Source organism: Bos indicus, chromosome 4, assembly GCF_029378745.1.
Source record: "Bos indicus isolate NIAB-ARS_2022 breed Sahiwal x Tharparkar chromosome 4, NIAB-ARS_B.indTharparkar_mat_pri_1.0, whole genome shotgun sequence".
Classification (NCBI taxonomy): Eukaryota; Metazoa; Chordata; class Mammalia; order Artiodactyla; family Bovidae; genus Bos; species Bos indicus.
In genome coordinates this window covers 45,652,157-45,675,598 of record NC_091763.1, presented here as the reverse complement: position 1 = coordinate 45,675,598, position 23,442 = coordinate 45,652,157, and the positions used below count along the sequence as shown (strand labels likewise).

The window sequence follows — 23,442 nt, the reverse complement described above, 5'->3', positions numbered from 1 at the left end:
TACCTTCTAATATTCATCAGTACCCCAAGTGAGGCACTATTTTGGCTAAACACTTTTAATATGTTAATTATTCTTAGGATCACATACTTAATTTAAAATTTGTTGTTACAACTCTTAAAATATTCTGTAGTAGACCTCTTGCATGATATATATGTTACATTCTTTTTCATTAGGACTTTTGCATGTGTAATTTTAAACATGTCCAACATATTAATTTGTTTGAGGTGACTGAGTAGGGGCTGATAATGCCAGTCATCCTTTTATGATGTCTGTTTTCACATCTGTGAAACAAGGCACTGATCTCCCAGAATTTCCAGTCCTGATGGGCTGGCTCAATTTTATTTCATAATAATTTTTACATTGGAACACTTTGGTATTTATTGTTTAAACTACATTAGTTTTCTGTAGACCCCAAACAAACAAAGCAAAATTTTCACCATTTAAAACAATAGAAATAAAAAGTAGAATTTGGCAAAATTTAGAACACTGAGGTGGTATTTACATAATAGTTTTGCTATAATCCTCCTGGGCTTTAGAGTAAGTGATAAGTTGTATTAGCCACAGGTTTGGAGCAACTTTGTGATGTCTTAATGGGCTCACAGCATGAAACCAACAGCTACAAATTCTTGTGGCTGAACCACAAGTCACAACTAATTATCAAACTTTCAATAGGAAAATCTGTAATCTATAAACTTAAAAACCCTATAACCTCAATCCAGTGGCATATTGATATTGAAATAATTAATATTGTTAAACTTGCCCACTTTGAGCAGTATTTTATCAAGTAGTTTTTTTTAAATCCCTGTAAATAAAGGTCAAAAATATTTTTATTTCTATGAGTAGATTTAAATATCTGCTTCATAGGTACTTGTTATTTTGAGACAAAATGCCTTCTAGCAGTTTATAAGTTCTCAAAGCCCTCTATATTTTGTGTATTTTTTCAGTGTAGTTAATTTTTAAATAAAAATATTTTTGAGTTGCTATAGATTTATGTTCAGTTGTAAGAAAAAATAAGGGCTCTTTCTTGCTGTATGCCCTTTACTCAGTTTCACAACCAGTAAATTAATATTGATGTGATCTACTGATCTTAATTAAATTTTCCACTTTTGCATTTATTCATTTTTGTCTATATCTGTGCATATTGGTTATTTGAAATTTTATTGTATGTGTAGGTTTGTGTATCTTGCTCCGTAGACAATATACCAGTTCTGTAATCAGAAGGACCCCTCCTTTTATAATCACACTCACCTTTCTCTTGCCTATTCCCCCAGTCCCTGGCAACCACTAATCTCCACCTTCTAAAATTGTGTTGTTTCAAAAATTTGTATAAACAGATTTATATAATATTTAACATTTGAGATTGGCTTTTTGTCATTCAGCATAAATTCCTTTGAGAGCCATCTAAATTGTTGCATGTACCAATAGTTCATTCTTTTTTTGCTGCTGAGTTGTATTCCATGATATGAAATACATAGATTGTTTAACTCTTCACCCATTGAAGGCTCTCTGGGTTCTTCCCAGTTTTTGGCTGTCACAAGTAAAACTACGATGAATGCTCATATACAGGTTTTTGTGTGAACATGTACAAAAGATGCAACTACTGTTAATATGGTAATTGCACGTTTAATTTCATAAGTGGTATCAATGTTTTACTACCTCCAATGAAATATGATAACCTTACGTCTTTCTAAGTTCTTTTAAATTCCTGCTTTTTAAATATCATTGTTTTGAGGATCAGATGATAATCAGTTTTTAATCAAATATGAGTTAGAAAACTCATGAGATAGTCTGCTTTATTCATATTTCTGCCTTTCTGTTGTTTTTTATTCCTTTTTCATGCTCAAGGTTCCTTCTTTTATTATTTTCTTTTTGTTTAAAGAACTCCATTTAGCAGTGTTTCAAAGATGGGTCTGCTACTGACTGATTCTTTAGTTTTACCTCATTTGAGAATGTCTTTATTTCCACTTTATTCATGAGGGATAGTTTTGCCAGATATAGAACTTAGAGTTACCATTTCTTTTGGCCTGGACTCCTGTTTAGTCCAGGAGAGAAATAAGCCTACCTGCGTAGCTTTCTGTTCTGTTCTAGATTAGGGATCAGGAGATGCTGAGCCTACATCACCTTCTGCAGTTGCTGCAGCCGTAAGACATCCTGTCTCTACATTATTCCTCCAGTCCTGGAAGTAGTCTGCCTTCCTCTTTCTGCCTTTCAGTCCTTTCATAAGGTTATTTCCAGGGTTTATAGTTGTGCTTAGCTGAAAAGAACTGTAAATATGAATCTAACCCATGTTATCTGGACCAGAAGTCCTGCTGTATTTTTTTAAAATGTGTTTTCTTCTGGCTTGGCTTGCTGTTAGTATTTGTTTATGAAACATGTTCTAGGTTTATTTAAAGCTCAGTTGGATGACAAGTTTTCTGTAAATTACACAGTGCTAAAAAGAATTTCAAAATATTAAAATATATTTTGCCATTATTTAGAGAGCTTTGCCCCAACAAAGATTAAATCCTTCTAAGATCAATTTTATTGGCTACAAAACACTCCTATTTATTCTTATTTGTTGCAACTAAAACATTTCCTTCATTTGGGGCCTTAACAAAAATAATGACTCTTGTGTGTCTATTTTCTGTGTTGCTAAATCCTTGGCTGCTGCAGCAGATGGGAAAGACCAATTCCACTCTGTCTAATGATTGCACATGCTCACATACAGAACTGAGTCTGGTCCTGAGTACCCTTACTAGTCTGCAGGCTTTTGCCATATTCCTGTTGATCATATCAAATTATTTAGACATTAATGCCAGCCTGCAGATAGGAGGACTTCATCATTTTGTCATGAGCACTTAATGTTGGACAAGGAAGTAAATCAGTATTTTCCATGATCTTGTCCATCTTTGTTTTTTTGTTTTTTTTTTTTTCGGTGAGCAAGGCCCGCACTTTATTTTCCCAAGTACTTTTTATACCTTAAGTTGTGTATAGAGGATAATGGGGATGGTGGGTAGAGTCATGCAAGGTCAGCAGTCCTTGATCCTTATCGAAGCCAGGCTTTCTTTCTGCAAACGTATCATATGCAAAAGCTTTAGGTGATTTACATCATCTTCTGGCCAGGAGGCCTGTTAACATTTTATTTTATCTATTTATTTATTTTTTAAATTTTATTTTATTTAACTTTACAATATTGTATTGGTTTTGCCATATATCAAAATGAATCTGCCACAGGTATACATGTGTTCCCCATCCTGAACCCTCCTCCCTCCTCCCTCCCCATACCATCCCTCGGGGTCGTCCCAGTGCACCAGCCCCAAGCATCCAGTATTGTGCAACAAACCTGGACTGATGACTTGTTTCATACATGATATTATACATATTTCAATGCCATTCTCCCAAATCATCCCACCCTCTCCCTCTCCCACAGAGTCCAAAAGACTGTTCTGTACATCAGTGTCTCTTTTGCTGTCTTGTATACAGGGTTATTGTTACCATCTTTCTAAATTCCATATATATGTGTTAGTATACTATATTGGTGTTTTTCTTTCTGGCTTACTTCACTCTGTATAATAGGCTCCAGTTTCATCCACCTCATTAGAACTGATTCAAATGTATTCGTTTTAATGGCTGAGTAATACTCCATTGTGTATATGTACCACAGCTTTCTTATCCATTCATCTGTTGATGGACATCTAGGTTGCTTCCATGTCCTGGCTATTATAAACAGTGCTGAGATGAACATTGGGGTACATGTGTCTCTTTCAATTCTGGTTTCCTCTGTGTATGCCCAGCAGTGGGATTGCTGGATCATAAGGCAGTTCTATTTCCAGTTTTTTAAGGAATCTCCACATTGTTCTCCATAGTGGCTGTACTAGTTTGCATTCCCACCAATAGTGTAAGAGGGTTCCCTTTTCTCCACACCCTCTCCAGCATTTATTGCTTGTAGACTTTTGGATCACAACCATTCTGACTGGCGTGAAATGGTACCTCATAGTGGTTTTGATTTGCATTTCTCTGATAATGAGTGATGTTGAGCATCTTTTCATGTGTTTGTTAGCCATCTGTATGTCTTCTTTGGAGAAATGTCTATTTAGTTCTTTGGCCCATTTTTTGATTGGGTCATTTATTTTTCTGGAATTGAGCTGTAGGAGTTGCTTGTATATTTTTGAGATTAGTTGTTTGTCAGTTGCTTCATTTGCTATTATTTTCTTCCATTCTGAAGGCTATCTTTTCACCTTGCTTATAGTTTCCTTTGTTGTGCAGAAGCTTTTAAGGTTAATTAGGTCCCATTTGTTTATTTTTGCTTTTATTTCCAATATTCTGGGAGGTGGATCATAGAGGATCCTGCTGTGATGTATGTCAGAGAGTGTTTTGCCTATGTTCTCCTCTAGGAGTTTTATAATTTCTGGTCTTACATTTAGATCTTTAATCCATTTTGAGTTTATTTTTGTGTATGGTGTTAGAAAGTGTTCTAGTTTCATTCTTTTATAAGTGGTTGACCAGTTTTCCCAGCACCACTTGTTAAAGAGATTGTCTTTAATCCATTGTATATTCTTGCCTCCTTTGTCAAAGATAAGGTGTCCATACGTGCGTGGATTTTTCTCTGGGCTTTCTATTTTGTTCCATTAATCTATATTTCTGTCTTTGTGCCAGTACCATACTGTCTTGATGACTGTGGCTTTGTAGTAGAGCCTGAAGTCAGGCAGGTTGATTCCTCCAGTTCCATTCTTCTTTCTCAAGATCGCTTTGGCTATTCGAGGTTTTTTGTATTTCCCTACAAATTGTGAAATTATTTGTTCTAGCTCTGTGAAGAATACCATTGGTAGCTTGATAGGGATTGCATTGAATCTATAAATTGCTTTGGGTAGTATACTCATTTTCACTATATTGATTCTTCCAACCCATGAACATGGTATATTTCTCCATCTATTAATGTCCTCTTTGATTTCTTTCACCAGTGTTTTATAGTTTTCTATATATAGGTCTTTAGTTTCTTTAGGTAGATATATTCCTAAGTATTTTATTCTTTTTGTTGCAATGGTGAATGGAATTGTTTCCTTAATTTCTCTTTCTATTTTCTCATTATTAGTGTATAGGAATGCAAGGGATTTCCCTGTGTTGATTTTATATCCTACAACTTTACTATAGTCATTGATTAGTTCTAGTAATTTTCTGGTGGAGTCTTTAGGGTTTTCTATGTAGAGGATCATGTCATCTGCAAACAGTGAGAGTTTTCCTTCTTCTTTTCCAATTTGGATTCCTTTTATTTCTTTTTCTGCTCTGATTGCTGTGGCCAAAACTTCCAAAACTATGTTGAATAGTAATGGTGAAAGTGGGCACCCTTGTCTTGTTCCTGACTTTAGAGGAAATGCTTTCAATTTTTCACCATTGAGGATAATGTTTGCTGTGGGTTTGTCATATATAGCTTTTATTATGTTGAGGTATGTTCCTTCTATTCCTGCTTTCTGGAGAGTTTTTATCATAAATGGATGTTGAATTTTGTCAAAAGCTTTCTCTGCATCTATTGAGATAATCATATGGTTTTTATTTTTCAATTTGTTAATGTGGCATATTACATTGATTGATTTGTGGATATTGAAGAATCCTTGCATTCCTGGGATAAAGCCCACTTGGTCATGGTGTATGATCTTTTTAATGTGTTGTTGGATTCTGATTGCTAGAATTTTGTTAAGGATTTTTGCATCTATGTTCATCAGTGATATTGGCCTGTAGTTTTCTTTTTTTGTGGGATCTTTGTCAGGTTTTGGTATTAGGGTGATGGTGGCCTCATAGAATGAGTTTGGAAGTTTACCTTCCTCTGCAATTTTCTGGAAGAGTTTGAGTAGGATAGGTGTTAGCTCTTCTCTAAATTTTTGGTAGAATTCAGCTGTGAAGCCATCTGGACCTGGGCTTTTGTTTGCTGGAAGATTTCTGATTACAGTTTCAATTTCCATGCTTGTGATGGGTCTGTTAAGATTTTATATTTCTTCTTGGTCCAGTTTTAGAAAGTTGTACTTTTCTAAGAATTTGTCCATTTCTTCCACGTTGTCCATTTTATTGGCATATAATTGCTGACAGTAGTCTCTTATGATCCTTTGTATTTGTGTGTTGTCTGTTGTGATCTCTCCATTTTCATTTCTAATTTTATTCATTTGATTTTTTCTCCCTCTGTTTCTTGATGAGTCTGGCTAATGGTTTGTCAATTTTATTTATCCTTTCAAAGAACCAGCTTTTGCCTTTGTTGATTTTTGCTATGGTCTCTTTTGTTTCTTTTGCATTTATTTCTGCCCTAATTTTTAAGATTTCTTTCCTTCTACTAACCCTGGGGTTCTTCATTTCTTCCTTTTCTAGTTGCTTTAGGTGTAGAGTTAGATTATTTATTTGACTTTTTTCTTGTTTCTTGAGGTATGCCTGTATTGCTATGAACTTTCCCCTTAGGACTACTTTTACAGTGTCCCACAGGTTTTGGGTTGTTGTGTTTTCATTTTCATTCATTTCTATGCAAATTTTGATTTCTTTTTTGATTTCTTCTGTGATTTGTTGGTTATTCAGCAGCGTGTTGTTCAACCTCCATATGTTGGAATTTCTAATAGTTTTTCTCCTGTAATTGAGATCTAATATTACTGCATTGTGGTCAGAAAAGATGCTTGGAATGATTTCAATTTTTCTGAATTTACCAAGGCCAGATTTATGGCCCAGGATGTGATCTATCCTGGAGAAGGTTCCGTGTGCACTTGAGAAAAAGGTGAAATTCTTTGTTTTGGGGTGAATTGTCCTATAGATATCAATTAGGTCTAACTGGTCTATTGTATCATTTAAAGTTTGTGTTTCCTTGTTAATTTTCTGTTTAGTTGATCTATCCATAGGTGTGAGTGGGGTATTAAAGTCTCCCACTATTATTGTGTTATTGTTAATTTCTCCTTTCATACTTTTTAGTATTTGTCTTACAAATTGCGGTGCTCCTATGTTGGGTGCATATATATTTATAATTGTTATATCTTCTTCTTGGATTGATCCTTTGATCATTATGTAGTGACCTTCTTTGTCTCTTTTTACAGCCTTTGTTTTAAAGTCTATTTTATCTGATATGCGTATTGCTACTCCTGCTTTCTTTTGATCCCTATTTGCATGAAAAATCTTTTTCCAGCCCTTCACTTTCAGTCTGTATGTGTCCCCTGTTTTGAGGTGGGTCTCTTGTAGACAACATATGTTGGGGTCTTGTTTTTGTGTCCATTCAGCCAGTCTTTGTCTTTTGGTTGGGGCATTCAACCCTTTTATGTTTAAGGTAATTATTGATAAGTATGATCCCGTTGCCATTTACTTTATTGTTTTGGGTTCAAATTTATACACCCTTTTTGTATTTCCTGTCTAGAGAATATCCTTTAGTATTTGTTGGAGAGCTGGTTTAGTGGTGCTGAATTCTCTCAGCTTTTGCTTGTCTGTAAAGCTTTTGATTTCTCCTTCATATTTGAATGAGATCCTTGCTGGGTACAATAATCTGGGCTGTAGGTTATTTTCTTTCATCATTTTAAGTATGTCTTGCCATTCCCTCCTGGCTTGGAGAGTTTCTATTGAAAGATCAGCTGTTATCCTTATGGGAATTCCCTTGTGTGTTATTTGTTGTTTTTCCCTTGCTGCTTTTAATATTTGTTCTTTGTGTTTGATCTTTGTTAATTTGATTAATATGTGTCTTGGGGTGTTTTGCCTTGGGTTTATCCTGTTTGGGACTCTCTGGGTTTCTTGGACTTGAGTGATTATTCCCTTCCCCATTTTAGGGAAGTTTTCAACTATTATCTCCTCAAGTATTTTCTCATGATTTTTCTTTTTGTCTTCTTCTTCTGGGAGCCCTATGATTCAAATGTTGTAGTGTTTAATATTGTCCTGGAGGTCTCTGAGATTGTCCTCATTTCTTTTAATTTGTTCTTCTTTTTTCCTCTCTGATTCATTTATTTCTACCATTCTATCTTCTAATTCACTAATCCTATCTTCTGCCTCTGTTACTCTACTATTTGTTGCCTCCAGAGTGTTTTTGATCTCATTTATTGCATTATTCATTATATATTGACTCTTTTTTATTTCTTCTAGGTACTTGTTAAACGTTTCTTGCATCTTCTTAATCCTTGTCTCCAGGCTGTTTATCTGTGATTCCATTTTGATTTCAAGATTTTGGATCAATTTCACTACCATTATTCGAAATTCTTTATCAGGTAGATTCCCTATCTCTTCCTCTTTTGTTTGGTTTGGTGGGCATTTATCCTGTTCCTTTACCTGCTGGGTATTCCTCTGTCTCTTCATCTTGTTTAAATTGCTGAGTTTGGGGTGTCCTTTCTGTATTCTGGCAGTTTGTGGAGTTCTCTTTATTATGGCATTTCCTCACTGTGTGTGGGTTTGTACAGGTGGCTTGTCAAGGTTTCTTGGTTAGGGAAGCTTGTGTCGGTGTTATGGTGGGTAGAGCTGGATTTCTTCTCTCTGGAGTGCAATGAAGTGTCCAGTAATGAGTTATGAGATGTCTATGGTTTTGGGGTAACTTTGTGCAGCCTGTATCTTGGAGCTCAGGGCTGTGTTTCTGTGTTGCTGGAGAATTTTCTTGGTATGTCTTGCCCTGGAAATTGTTGGTTCTTGTGTGGTGCTTGGTTTCAGTGTAGGTATGGAGGCGTTTGATGAGCTCCTGTCAATTAATGTTCCCTGGAGTCAGGGTTTGGACTTAAGCCTCCTGCTTCCAGTTATCAGTCTTATTTTTACAGTAGTCTCAAAACTTCTCCTTCTATACAGCACCATTGATAAAACATCTAGGTTAAAAATGAAAAGTTTCTCCACCATGAGGGTCACCCAGAGAGGTTCACAGTGTTACATGGAGAAGAGAAGAGGGAGGAGGGAGTTAGAGGTGACCCAAATGAGATGAGGTGGAATCAATAGAGGAGAGAGCGGGCTAACCAGTAATCACTTCCTTATGTGCACTCCACAACTGGACTGCTCAGAGATGTTCACAGAGTTATACAGAGAAGAGAAGAGGGAGGAAGGAGACAGAGGTGGCCAGGAGGATAAAAGGAGGGAATGAAAAGGAGAGAGACAGATCCAGCCAGTAATCAGTTCCCTAAGTGTTCTCCACCGTCTGGAACACACAGAAATTCAGAGTTGGGTAGAGTAGAGAAGGGTTAGGGAGGAGACACAGGTGACCTGGTGGAAAAAAAGGAGAGTCTGAAGGGGGAGAGAGCAATGAAGCCAGTAATCTCACTCCCTAGTAAACAATGGATACTGAAGATTGGGTTCTTAAAGGTACAAAATTGGTAACAAATACCTAAAAGCAAAAGTTAAAAATCTAGAGTAGAGTTTGGAATTTAAAAAATACAATGTTAAAGAAAAGAAGAAGGAAAAGAAAGAGAGAAAAAGAAAAAAAAAAAGTCACGAAAATTATAAAGAAAATATAGGTACAAAATTGATAACAAATACCAAAATGCAGAAGTTAAAAAATCTAGAGTAGAGTTTGGAATTTCAAAAATACAGTGTTAAAGAAAAGAAGAAGAAAAAGAGAAAAAAAACAAAAACAAGCAAAGTCACAAAAATTATAAAGAAGATATAGGTACAAAATTGATAACAAATACCAAAAAGCATAAATTAAAAATCTGGAGTAGAGTTTGGAATTTCAGGAATACAATGTTAAAGAAAAGATGAACAGAAAGAAAGAGAGAAGAAAAAAAAAGTCACAAAAGTTATAAAAAAAAATATAGGTACAAAATTGATAACAAATACCAAAAAGCTAAAATTAAAAACCTAGAGCAGAGTTTGGAATTTCAAAAATACAATGTTAAAGAAAAGTAGAAGAAGAAAAAAGTCTCAAAAGTTATAAAAAATATATATATGAAGTTTGCTTTTTAAAAAAAAGGGTCTTTTTTTTTTTTTTTTTTTGCAAAGTAATAGTAGATTATAAAAGTGAAAATTAAAGGAGTAATAGAGGACTTAAAATTTTTTAAAAAATTAAAAAAAAAAAAGAATGATCGTAAAAATAGTAAAAATAGTAAAAATATATATACGACTTTCTCTGATGTTGTTGTGGGTATTGTGGGTTCAGTTCATTTTTGGCTAGTTCCTTGTTCCGGCTTATATTTCTCAAGATCTATAGGCCCCTTCCTGTGTAGTCGGTACTAACCATGGGGTTTTAATCTATTGCCTGTCGCTTCCAAGGCGGTTCCCTCTGTTATAGCTTCTTCTGTTTGCTGGTCTCTTCAATGTCTGATTTCTGCCCTGATACAAAGGGGGCGGTGGTGGACACCTTTTTTTTTTTTTTTTTAAAGGCTCACTTGTTCAGTCGTGCTGTGGGGAGGGAGGGATGCTGCAAATAAATAAGACTGGTGTGTGCTTGCAGTGCCTCAGCCACACTGGGCCTGCCCCCACTCATGGTGCGTATCGCCTCCCTGCCCACACTGCTCAGGCTCTAGATTGCTCCGCCGAGAACTATCAGCAGCCAGCCCTGGGCTGCTTGCACCTCCCAGGTCTAAGCTGCTCAGGTTCAGGCACTCGGGTAGTCCTCAGAGGCACAGACTCGGTTGGGCCTGCGTTTTGTGCCCTTCCCAGGTCCGAGCAGCTCAGACAAGAAAGATAAGACATATACTTGTCTTTCAATGATGAGGTGTTTGGCGAGCGCGGTTGCTGCGACTTACCGCCTCCCCACCGCTCGGTTATCTGGGTGTATAACTGGCGCACCTTCTCACGTGGATGTTGACTGTCCAGAACCCCAAGAAGTTTTAGTTAGCAAAGAAGCCTGCTTACAGTTTTGTAGATAATGTCTCTCTGGGCCTGCGATTGCCCCCTTCCAGCTCTGGCTGCCTGTCACCGGAGGGGGACGGTCTGCAGCCGGCTATCTCTGTACAGTCCTTTGTTCCGTGCGCGGGCCTGGCGGTGTCTTAGGTTAGGGCTGGCTTTTCTGGTGGTAGATATCCCACAGTCTGGTTTGCTAGCCCAAATTATTTCGCTCAGGTAGCGCTCGGGGTATTCAGGCCAGATCCTTACTCTAAGTGATGCAACCGGGGCTGCACCTCCCTGCCCAAGCCCCCGCTTGGGTAGCGCTCGGGGTATTCAGGCCAGATCCTTACTCTAAGTGATGCAACCCGGGCTGCACCTCCCTGCCCAAGCCCCCGCTTGCTAGTGGCATGTGCAGGCGTCTGTGCTGCTTCTCTGCTGGAGGAGTTACCGTAGGGCTCCTAACCTGTGGGTTTTAATTGTTTATTTATTTTTCCTCCCTGTTATGTTGCCCTCTGTGCTTTCAAGGCTTGGCACAGACTCTGCAGTGAGAATGTTTGCTGGTGTTTGGAAACTTCTCTCTTTTTAAGACTCCCTTCTCGGGACGGAGCTCCATCCCTCCCTCTTTTGTCTCTTTTTTTGTCTTTTATATTTTTTCCTACCTCCTTTCAAAGACAGTGGGTTGCTTTTCTGGGTGCCTGATGTCCTATGCTGGCATTCAGAAATTGTTTTGTGGAATTTACTCTGCGTTTAAATGTTCTTTTGATGAATTTGTGGGGGAGAAAGTGTTTTCCCCATTCTATTCCTCCGCCATCTTCCTGTTAACCCCTGTCCATCTTTGAATGCACAGTACCTAGACCAAGTCCTCAAAAGTTTCATGGATATGCAGTGGGAAATAAAATTAGGGAATCAATAATGGAGAGAAAGGTGGGTATTCTTGTGCTTATACACATATAGAAATAATTTTCCACAAGTTCCATGTATTTTCCAGAATTTTTCATCTAGGCTTAAATTAATATGTTTGAGATTCAAAATGTTGACCCCATGTTGTTGTTCAGTTGCTCAGTTGTGTCCGACTCTGCGACCCCATGGACTGCAGCACACCAGGCTTCCCTGTCCTTCACCATCTCCCAGAGCTTGCTCAAACTCATGTCCATTGAGTCAGTGAGCCATCCAACTATCTCATCCTCTGTAGTCCCCTTCTCCTTCTGCCTTCACGCTTTCCCAGCATCAGGGTATTTTCTAATGAGTTGGCTCTTCTCATCAGGTGGCCAAAGTATTGGAGCTTCATTTTCAGCATCAGTTTTTAAGTTAATCTTTCTACTTAATTTTTTCAGTTTACTCTAGCATCATTTTCGTAAACTATCAAAGTACTTTTAAGTTGTTGGTACTTGTACATTTTTTTATGTAATGTTCTCCTAAATTATGTATTTGTGTGTTATTTCTGTTCATATGGTAACTCAAGGAATTAAAAGACTCTGAAATTAGGTTTTTTTAATGTGAGAAATCACATTATAATTTGTTTCATTTTAGTTTAGATTTTTGTGTGTATTCAGTTCAGTTCAGTCGCTCAGTCGTGTCCGACTCTTTGCGACCCCATGAATCGAAGCACACCAGGCCTCCCTGTCCATTACCCACTCCCGGAGTTCACTGAGACTCACGTCCATCGAGTCAGTGATGCCATCCAGCCATCTCATCCTCTGTCGTCCCCTTCTCCTCCTGCCCCCAATCCCTCCCAGCATCAGAGTCTTTTCCAATGAGTCAGCTCTTCGCATGAGGTGGCCGAAGTACTGGAGTTTCAGCTTCAGCATCATTCCCTCCAAAGAAATCCCAGGGCTGATCTCCTTCAGAATGGACTGGTTGGATCTCCTTGCAGTCCAAGGGACTCTCAAGAGTCTTCTCCAACACCACAGTTCAAAAGCATCAATTCTTTGGTGCTCAGCCTTCTTCACAGTCCAACTCTCATATCCATACATGACCACAGGAAAAACCATAGCCTTGACTAGATGGACCTTTTTTGGCAAAGTAATGTCTCTGCTTTTCAATATGCTGTCTAGGTTGGTCATATCTTTGCTTCCAAGGAGTAAGCGTCTTTTAATTTCATGGCTGCAGTCACCATCTGCAGTGATTTTGGAGCCCAAAAAAATAAAGTCTGACACTGTTTCCACTGTGTGTATTAGCATCTCCTAAATCAGACCCCATCCGTCTTCCCCTGCCAAATTGAGCAATCATCTTACTAATATTTTGGAAATACCTTTTGACTGCTACATCTTAAAGTGGTACTGTATCCTTTGTACAATTTATGTGATTAATGTATCCATGGAATCTTGGTAGAACTGATTCAAGGGACTGTCTGTTTCAATGTAATTGCCTTTGATAATTAACCATAACTAATACAGTAAAAGTAATGAAACAGTGAGATAACCTGAAAATATTCTTGAAATTCTAACTTAACTAGATTAGAGACAGATTTTTTGTTTATGAAAAAATGGAAGAGTAAATTTAGCCTATAATTTGGATTAGAGTTGAATTAAATATGTGAGAGTATTTCAGTCACAGGAAAGTAGAAGTTATAAGAAATAATATAAGGAAATGCCAGTGGGAGAGTAAAATGTGAGTAATGTTTTCTATATTAAAGGAAAAAGAAGTACTAAAGAAGCCTATTTTATTAATAAAGGGAGATTAATATTTCAAATGTTAAAGGGTTTAAAAGACATTTTAAAAGGGATTCAAATACCTATTACTAACCTACTTTAGCAAATGAATCCTTTGTAAAAAAAAAAAATAGAAAGGAATGAAGTTAATGAATATATTTTGCCACAGGAGATAATATTAACTCTTCTATATAGCCTCCCATTTATTACAATTTCAGACCTACTTTCTCATTATTATTCCTACCTGTTTCTAAACTGGAAACGATAATGAGTTTGTCTTAACTTTCAGCAATACTCACTTTCCCCAAAAGATCCCATTGTTCCTTGACTGCTTGTCCTGTTTTGCGTCTCGTCCCTTCATAGTAAGGGTCTCATGACACTCATCTTGTGAGAGGTGGGAGCTTCGTGACTGCATTTTGTCATTACTAAGTGTGCCTTTCTTTAAATCTCTTTTTAATTCTCTTGTCTGTGTTAATATAGCTTCGTTGTTTTAGTTTGCTTCATGTTTCTCATTCTGTCCTTTAACTATTAACCTTCCCATATTCTTCTATTTTGTTGTATCTGTCCTAAAGAGTATATAGTTGGATTTATTTTTCAGTCACTTAATCTTTGACTTTTATTTGCAACATTTAGTTAACTTTTAGTATAGTTTCTAATGTAATTTTGTTTATATCTTATCTTGTTTTATTCTATTTGTCTTGCCTACCTTTTGTTTCTTTTTCTTAGTTTTAGATTTTTATAATTCAGATTTCCTTACTTCTGTTCTCTTAGTTGTTGCAATAAATATTATAACATTTATACTTATCAAAGTCAAAATTCAGTGATTTACCATCATATTTACCAGTTTCTTCATTCCTTCTTGAATTTCAGACCTTCCAACTTGTATTCCTTTATTTTCACCTGGAGGTAAATTTTAGGAATTTCTTTAAGTGAGTAGGAATATTTTGATAGCACAACGTTGTTTTTAGTTTAGAAATGTGCCTTTTATTTCATCCTCAGTTTTAAGAGATTGGTTTTGGGGGGCATACATTTCTGAGTTAACAATTACTTTTTTCAGTATGTTAAAAATATAGTTCCACTATTTTATATCTTTCATTGTTGTTCTTAAGACAGTTGTCTGTTCAATTGCTAGTCCTGTAAAGATAATCTGTTTTTCCTTTTCTAGCTACTTTTAAGAGCTCTTTATCTTTGATATTCTGTACTTACTGTGACATATCTAGGTATTGATTTCTTTTTATTTCCCCTGTTGGATTTATTTAGCTCTTCAGTTCTATGATATGGTGTTCTTCATCTTTTTGAATGAATTTTCATCCATCATCCATTATCTTTTCATCCATTATCATTATCTTCTGCCCCTTTTTTCTGTCTCTTTTCCTTCCAGAAATTTAATTAGAAATATGTTAGATTTTCTCATTTTGTCTTTTCTAGTCTCTTTAGTTTGCATTCTGTATCATTTTTTCAGAACTACCAATGTATTCCTTAATTTTCCCTACATCTGGGTCTGATATGCCATATAATTTTTAATTATATTTTTCATGCAGTTTTTTGTCGATTCATTTTTTTTATCCACTTCATTTCCTGGTGAAACTGACACATTGAGCATTTTTTCCAAAGGGATTAATATATGTGGCCCATTATTTTTCTTGATCTGTTCAGAAGTATTTTTTTTAATTGAAATATAGTTGATTCATAATGTTATGTTAGTTTCAGGTATACAACATGGCAATTTTATGTTTTTTTAGATTGTTCTCCAATTAAAGTTATTACAAAAAATTGGCTATATTTCTTATGCTGTGCAATAATCCTTGTAGTTTATTTATTTTATTCCCAGTAGGTTTTACCTTTTCAGTCCCTCCTCTTGTCTCATCCCACCTTCCCTCTCTCCACTCATAACTGATAGTTTGTTGTGAATGTTTATAAAATCTCATACAGATATATATTTTTTTAATATTTATTTATTTTTGGCTGCACTGGGTCTTTGTGGCTGCCAGGGAGCTTTCCATAGTTGTGGCAAGTGGGGCTGGTCTCTAGTTGTGGTGCGTGGCCTTCTCATTGTGGCGGCTTCTCTTGTTGAGGAGCCTGGGCTCTAGGGCACACAGGCTTTAGTAGTTGCTGTGCATGGGTTCAGTAGTTGCAGCTTACAGGCTTAACTGCGCTGTGGCATGTGGGATCTTCCTGGACCAGAGATTGAACTGGTGTCCCTTTCATTGCAAAGTGGATTCGTAATCAGTAGACTACCAGGGAAGCCCTCATATAGATGTTTTTAACCTTAGGTAGTTTTATCTTTTATTTTCTAAATAAATTAAGCATGGCATATAATTCAGAAAGCTATAGGAAATATATGAAACAGTTTTCAAATAAAATACAGTGAGTTTTAAGTAAACTATTGGATTATTAGAAAAGAAACCTATTTGTTAAATTTGAGATTGAAAAGTACTAGTTGTAATAATATAAATAGTAGCTCATATTGAATATTATGTTTCAGGCACTGTGTTAAGTTGCCTTATCAGATCAGATCAGTCACTGAGTCGTGTCCAACTCTTTGCGACCCCATGAATCAAAGCACGCCAGGCCTCCCTGTCTATCACCAGCTCCCGGAGTTCACTGAGACTCATGTCCATCGAGTCAGTGATGCCATCCAGCCATCTCATCCTCTGTCGTCCCCTTCTCCTCTTGCCCCCAATCCCTCCCAGCATCAGAGTCTTTTCCAATGAGTCAACTCTTTGCATGAGGTGGCCAAAGTACTGGAGTTTCAGCCTTAGCATCATTCCTTCCAAAGAAATCCCAGGGCTGATCTCCTTCAGAATGGACTGGTTGGATCTCCTTGCAGTCCAAGGGACTCTCAAGAGTCTTCTCCAACAGCACAGTTCAAAAGCATCAATTCTTCGGCGCTCAGCCTTCTTCACAGTCCAATTCTCACATCCATACGTGACCGTGGGAAAAACCATAGCCTTGACTAGATGGACCTTTTTTGGCAAAGTAATGTCTCTGCTTTTGAATATGATAGATGACCTCATTTAATGGGCACAATACTATGTCATACATTTTTAACAACCAACTTAATTTTTTTGTTTCATTTAACTCTTAAACTAGGTAAATGTGAGCTCTTTTATAAAAATGTTGAGTAACTTAACATTTTTTATCTGTTCATCAACTTTATTCATATGTACCTTTTAAATACTACTAAGAAAATCATTAATGGAATGACAACTGGATAACTATAACTTCCACAATGAGCAGACACTTAGAGTGCATACCAGGTTTCCGATTTAATGGTCAGGGAGCCCTTAGTCCTGTTGTTGGAGACATACTGACTTGTCTGTTCCCTTGAACACTCCCTTTTTCACAGATCATCCTCATTCTTTTAACGCATTCTTTATTCAGGTAAGATTATAATACAACTTATTAGAAGTTAGCTCTTTCAGCTATGATCACATTTTAGCCATTCTCTTCATAAGTTTTAGAATTGTAGTTAGGAGACCTAAATCCTAGTCAAGTAAGTTTCTGCCATTATGTAGTCATTATCACTTTGGATAAGTCACTGAACATTTTGGTATATACATTGCTAAATTATCTGAATCTAGCAATTTTTCAGTGTGAGAGTTTGACAAACTTTTTCCAGTAAGGGGCCTATATAGTAAATGTTTTAGGCTTTGCAGTCCAAGAGACAAAAATGGAAGATACTATTATGATATAAGTACTTGTATATAAGTAAGAGAGAAAACTCTTGTCTCGTTCCACTTGCTGGCCTGTCATAGGTGATCCCATTTGTGGGCATGGTTTGTACTCAGTTACCATCAGCTCAAGACATTCTTGGAAAAAAAAAAAAAGACATTCTTGGAACAAAGAGGGAAGGGAACTGGCCTGCAGAATAGGAAGAGTGACCACTTGTGGTTAGTTTCATTCTTTGTCACAGTGGCTTTCATGTCCCTGTGTACTCTTCTTTCCCTCTGGAGAATATAGCTTTCTTATCAAATTTCAAAGAATTGCTAGTATACAGACTGCATTCTGTGATATTCCCCTCTTAAAAGTCAAAAATGCTAGAGAAACTTTATGAGTTGGAAATTAAAGAATTCTAAAATAGCTTGGAGCCAAAAGAAAAAAATCAAAGTGGAAACTGGAGTATAAAACTATTTCCAGGATAGTAGAGTAAACCAGTGGAATGAAAAAATAGTATAATTCAGTTCAATGAAAGGCAATAAAGGAATGAGAAAGACACAGAAAAAATAGAAAAGTTGACACAGTAGTAGAAACAAAATTTTAGAATATCTTTTCAGTGAAGGGAAATAGAGTATATATTCCACTCAAAAGGTAAAGCTTGTTAGACTGGCCTATAAAAAATATCCCTCTGCATATTATTTATGTGAGAGCTATTTAAAGTTAAGAAAATATAAAACTTGTAAGTTTTTATTGAAAAAATGCTTTGTATTTGCTAAATATAGTCTTTTCTGTATATAAAATACTGTGGTATCTACCCATCTGTTGGTTTTTAAAAATTGTTAATATTGACAGCTGACTGAACACTGCATAACAGTTCCCCCTTTTAAATTGCAATAGTAGAGTCTGTGTAGTATAATAGAGTGAGCATGAACTCTAGGTTTGAATTCTTACTAAGCCACCTGTCAGTTCTGGGGTCTGAGGAAAGTTACTTAACATCTCTAAGAATCATTTATAGAATGAGTATAATAGCATCCACCTTGTAGGGTTATGAGGCATAAATGAGATGCTGTGTATAGAGTACATGGTACCAAGCAAATCACTACTACTGTTATTGTTTTTATCATTCAGAATGTTTACTGCATCTCAAGGTATTGATCACAGATTAAGTGAACATTTTTTTTTTTATTCCTAAGGCGCATGATTAAGTATTATAGATACTGTCACCAGCAGTTACAGATCACCAAGTCTCCTGATCTTCCTTCTTACCATTGTTGGCTTCTTTTTCTGTTGGCCTTCAGGAGATGAGGGGGAAAAAACAATTGGGAAAAGAAAATAGGCTACTCAAAGAATTCCAGCTCTTGGGTCAGCTTTGTTTCTTGGATTTCAGAGCACTTAATATTTCTGTCAGCGTTATGCACGTGAAATTATTTTGGATTTTGGATTTTTGACTTGTCAAAATGCACTTTTGCCATTGTTAATCTCCCTGCTGTTTTCCTGACTGCCTAATTGAGGATCAGTTTAAAAGCAAGACTAAGTCTAGATCTGAAGGATGTATTTCTTATCTAACCAGCTACTCAACTCTGAAAAAGGCCCACTTTCACATTTTAACTGCTCGATTCTCAAGGGAGTGCAGATTTGATATTCTGAGGTATTTGGATAGAAAGTTCATAAAATTTTTATGGAGAGAAGGAATGTCCTTTGTTTATAGTTTTTAAAGGTTAGCAGTCATATGTGTGTCGTTAGTTGAAATAAATTTATCTCTAGTGGAGTCCTTAAAGGTTGATCATTAGTTTGATTAACTAGGACGTTAAGCATATGTACAAATTTGTTTATACAAATTTCAAAGTGGTCATATTTGCAGATGCTCTTGTGAATTCTGTTACATATTGTTATCAAAGTAACTATAAAATGTTTCAGAAACAAGGACATCATGCAATCTGGTTAAACCATTTTCTCATAAAAATACTTTTCTTATTTTTAGATTACCTCTTTAGTGACCCTTCAGCTGTTAACCCTGGTTGGCCATGATGATCAACTTGATGAACCAAAATACAAATGCACAGTGTCTCTAGACTTCATCAGAGCTATTGCTAGGTAAGCATAGAATAATCATTAATGGTCTTGAATTATGTAAATGATATACTAAGTATAAAAATTAATCTTCTTCCTAATGTAATGTCATCAGTCATTTAAGCAAGAGAAGATCATTTAAATGCCGAGAATGACTATTTCACTGTAGAATGAACCCTCTCATCAGATTTACAAATGACAAAATTCAGAGAATTAGTTAACATATGGCAAAAATCAGGATTCTGAGAGTCTGAGACAGACTGGAATAGTGGTCCTATAGTAGCAAGGTAGGATTTAATGGGCAGCTGACTACAGATAACTTGTATATACTATAGTGTATGTGTGTTTGTGTTAGTTGCCAAGTCCTGTCCAACTCTTTGTGACGCCATGGACTGTATAGCCCACCAGGCTCTTCTCTCCCTGGAATTTTCCAGGCAAGAATACTGGGTTGCCATTTCCTTCTCCAGGGGATCTTCCTGACCCAGGGGTTGAATCTGTGTCTCCTTCATTGGCAGATGAATTCTTTACCACTGAGCTACCTGGGAAGCCTGCCAATTATCTCTAGTAGTAGCTTCTTACTTTCTCAAACTCCTACCTCTCAGGATTGGATGCTCTTTAAGTGTTATCCTTTTTGTTGCCACTTCTAGATAGTTATTTTCTCCCCAATTTCTTGCAAAAATTTGAATTTCTTTGAGACTCTTACAGTCTGGCTCTATTTCCCTCTTTTTCTAATTGATTATCTTCTACCAGCCTCACAGCCATTCCACCACATGTATTGAAAAGTAGAATATGTGGTTTACAGGTTTCTTTTCGATCTAGATTCTGATTCTTGACTGTATTCAAACCACAAGTCCTAACATCTGTGTTCACTTTGTTCAGCAGTTACTGCTTCAGAGAACAAAATTGAAACTGAGTTGAGAACTCCTTTCACTACCTACATATGTGCCCGTCTTCTGTCTTTCCTTTATCAGTAGATTGGGGTTCCTTCTCCTATGTCAAATGGGCTCTTCCACTTCTGCTCTGAATTCCATCTCCTCCCTTTTTCCAGCATCTTTCCCAGCCCTCAGACTATGTATTCTCAGTGGCACCCAACAGGATTGACTACTCTGTCTCTTTTAAAACTCTTCTCCTAGAGTGCATGATTTTAATCTTGTGATTTTCATCTTTATTCCTTGGCTGTTTCTTCTCAAGCTCATTTGTCAGCTTATCCTATCCACTGACCTTTACATTTAGTTGTTCCTTGAGGCTTGGCTCTTTTCATATTTTTTTTCCTAGACTATTTTTACTTTACTCCTGACTTCAACAACTATCCATGTGCTAATCATACTCCCCAGTTTTTTAGAGGCCAGACCTTTTTTCTAGTATTCTTGACTTTTGGATATTTCCCACCTGTATCAATATATTTCCAAAACTGAACTCAGGAATTCCCCCTTCTGCTTGCCAACAAAAAAGGAATGATGCTGCTTTATTTCAGTGTTCCCTGGTTCAGTGATTAGCACTGCAGTCTGTCATGTTGCACAGGCCTAAAACCTGGTAGTCACTAGTGACATTTGTCATCCCCCTACTCCCAGTATCCAAGCATTCGTCTTTCTGAGCCTGTCAAGTTCCTCCTATGTTCTCAATTCATTGACTTTTGTCCTTTGTACCATTAATGCTCTAGACCAAGCCCCTGTTATCTCTTCTCTGGTAACGTTCTAATTGGTTTTCTGTCTACTCTTATTCTCTTATAATTTGTTGTCCACACTATTGCCAGAGTGATCTAGTAAAAATTTAATGTCACCCTTCTACTTAAAAGTCTTCAATAATTTCCTGTAACTCTTAGGATAAAAAACCAAAATGTTTAAAATAACTTTCAAGGCCCCAGTGACTTGGGCTCAGCCTTTGTGCCCAGCCATACCTATCACATACATCTTCTCCTGTAGATATTTATACTTTGACCACTTTGGGTTTTGTTTTTTTTTTTTTTCAGTTCTTCACATTCACCATTCATTGCATATGCAACACTTTCCAAATCCTCTATCCAGCTAACTGCTACATAACCTTTAGATTTCAGTTCTATCCTCAAGCATACTATGACCTCCCGTTGTCCACGCCCTCCACCCTACTCCCACACACTATTCACAGTTTATCCAGGTCCACTTATCTTCTGAGACTTACCATTATTTTATTTAAATAATTCATTCAATAATTAGAACTCATTTTTCTTCTTACAGTATAAGCCCATGAAGAGCAAAGCAGAGACTGTGTCAATCACTAACTTACTCAAACCTTCTCAGAGGGTGGGAAGAATTGAGAGTAGCACTGAAACGTATGCATTACCATGTGTAAAATTAGATAGCTGGTGGAAATTTCCTGTATGACACGGAGTTCAAGTCCAATGCTCTGTGACAACTAGGAAGGGTGGGATGTAGTGGGAGGTGGAAGAGAGGTTGAAGAGGAAGGGGACATGTGTATATCTATAGCTGATTCATGATGATATATGGCAGAAACATAATATTGTAAAGCAATTATTCTCCAATTAAAAATAAATAATTTTAAAAATTGTGAGGTTACTTAAAATTGTAATTTTAAAAGATAAAAACACAGGAAAGTACTCATGATACAAACTTAAGTGGTTAAAACATTAATACAGAAAGTTGTATATCCAAGAAAGGCAGAAAAACCTAAGGCAAGGGAATAATGGTCAAATTGTTGGTTACTGCCAAGAAATCAGGCAGAGTCTGTCTAATGGTAAAGCTATCATTTGTGACTTTAACAAGAACACTTTCAGGGATACAGTGGGGTACAAGTTAGAATATAGTGCATTAAGTGGTATTTGTGAGTAAGTTGATGCCACACATGCAAAGAATTCTTTTTATTCACTTAAGGTTTATTGTGATGTTGATTATGATCACTATACTAGGCTTTGGGGAGGTAGCAAGATGTATAACAGATCTGTATCCTGCCCTCATGTACCTATTTTCTGGACTATTTTTGCTATAAAGAGGAATAGAGGATTGTTATCTACTAAACAGCTTGTGGGGGCATGAGTAGCTTATTATTTTTAAAGATATGAGCATATTTAAATGCTGATAGGAAAGAACTTGTAGGGAAGAAGAGTTAATGATACAAAAGAGAGGTGACTAATTTAAAGTCCTTGAAAAGATATATATAACATGGGATTTAGAAACTTGAGTTAAAGAAATAGCCCTAAATGAGAGAGGGGACTCCTTTTTCATTATACAAGAGGATAAGGTGGTTTCAGATGGAACTGAATTTAGAGATCTGTTGGCAAGAAGTTGAAGGAGCATTGACCTGAGGCCTTCTATTTTCTGTGTAAAGGTAAAGGCAAGAGACTTAAGGACAGAAGTACAACGGTTTGAGACAAATATGGATATTTGAAATAGCTGCCACGGAGAATGGAGGAAAGTGCTAGCAAGGAGAGCAACTTGCTGAGAGTGTTGAGGGCCCAGTCGAGGTTCCCGGCCTTGAATTTACAGTGGCACCAATCTGTAAAACTTGTGATCTTCTCCAGCAGCATTCCATGTGCTGGGTACTGGGACAGCAAAAGGGTGCAATTGAAATCACATAGGATTGGGGTTTTTCCAGGTGAATTCAGTGGATGCTAGCAAATGAATGCTTGAGGTGACAAACCATGGAGTCTAAGCCTAGAAGGGAAGAAAGGAAGTAAAGCATGTGGAGGGCTAACAGTTCAGTGCCTGGCACTTAATAGTAATTATTTGTAGATGAGGAAAAGGCAAAGAAAGGTTTGTACACTGATTGTTTCCAGGTGTTCCAGGTCATTTAAAGGAGATTGGGATCAGGGTGGAATGTCTGAATTTATGTTTTTTAGAAGTAGAACATTTCTGAGTGTGATCATGAGAGTAGAAAAGGTCATTTGAGGTAAAAGGGACAAGTGCAATGAAGACACTAAAGCTGAGGCAGATCTTGGAATAGAGAGGAAACTGAATTGGATGCTGCATTATTCACTAAGAGGTGGTGACAGGGGGATAAAGGGTGTTAGTGGAATGGTTTGAGTCTCACAGGAGCAGAGCCTTTTGCACAAGGACAGCAGCCTCACATGACAGAACTGCCTGGACTATAGTAGAGTCAGTCTAACCTCATTGGAAAGAGCTAAAGACGAGACTCGATCCCTTAGTGGGAGCCAACTTTCAGTTAAGCCTGGTTGAGAAAAGAAAACCATTCAAGGAAGAGGTAGAGGACATAAAGGACCTTCTTGACCAAGGAACTGTGAAAGATTTGGACACAGAAGCAGTAGGAGACTGGTTCTAGAAAGGAGCACAGAATATGGAGGTAGAGTATGGAAGAACACAGATGAAAACATGCTTAATAAGCATTG

General features: G+C 36.9%; 1 protein-coding gene across 2 annotated transcripts in view; it reads left to right on the top strand.

The window, feature by feature from the left end:
* The window catches only part of ORC5 (origin recognition complex subunit 5), a 93,417-nt gene that overhangs the window by 65,270 nt on the left and 4,705 nt on the right, over positions 1–23,442 (top strand). The window contains exon 14 of one of the 2 annotated variants that reach the window (XM_070787716.1): positions 19,015–19,127. The exons of the other annotated variant lie outside the window; for it this stretch is intronic. Within the exon in view, the coding sequence (XP_070643817.1) occupies positions 19,015–19,127 (113 nt within the window). The remainder of the gene's footprint in view (positions 1–19,014; positions 19,128–23,442) is intronic. 2 annotated transcript variants of the gene reach the window in all.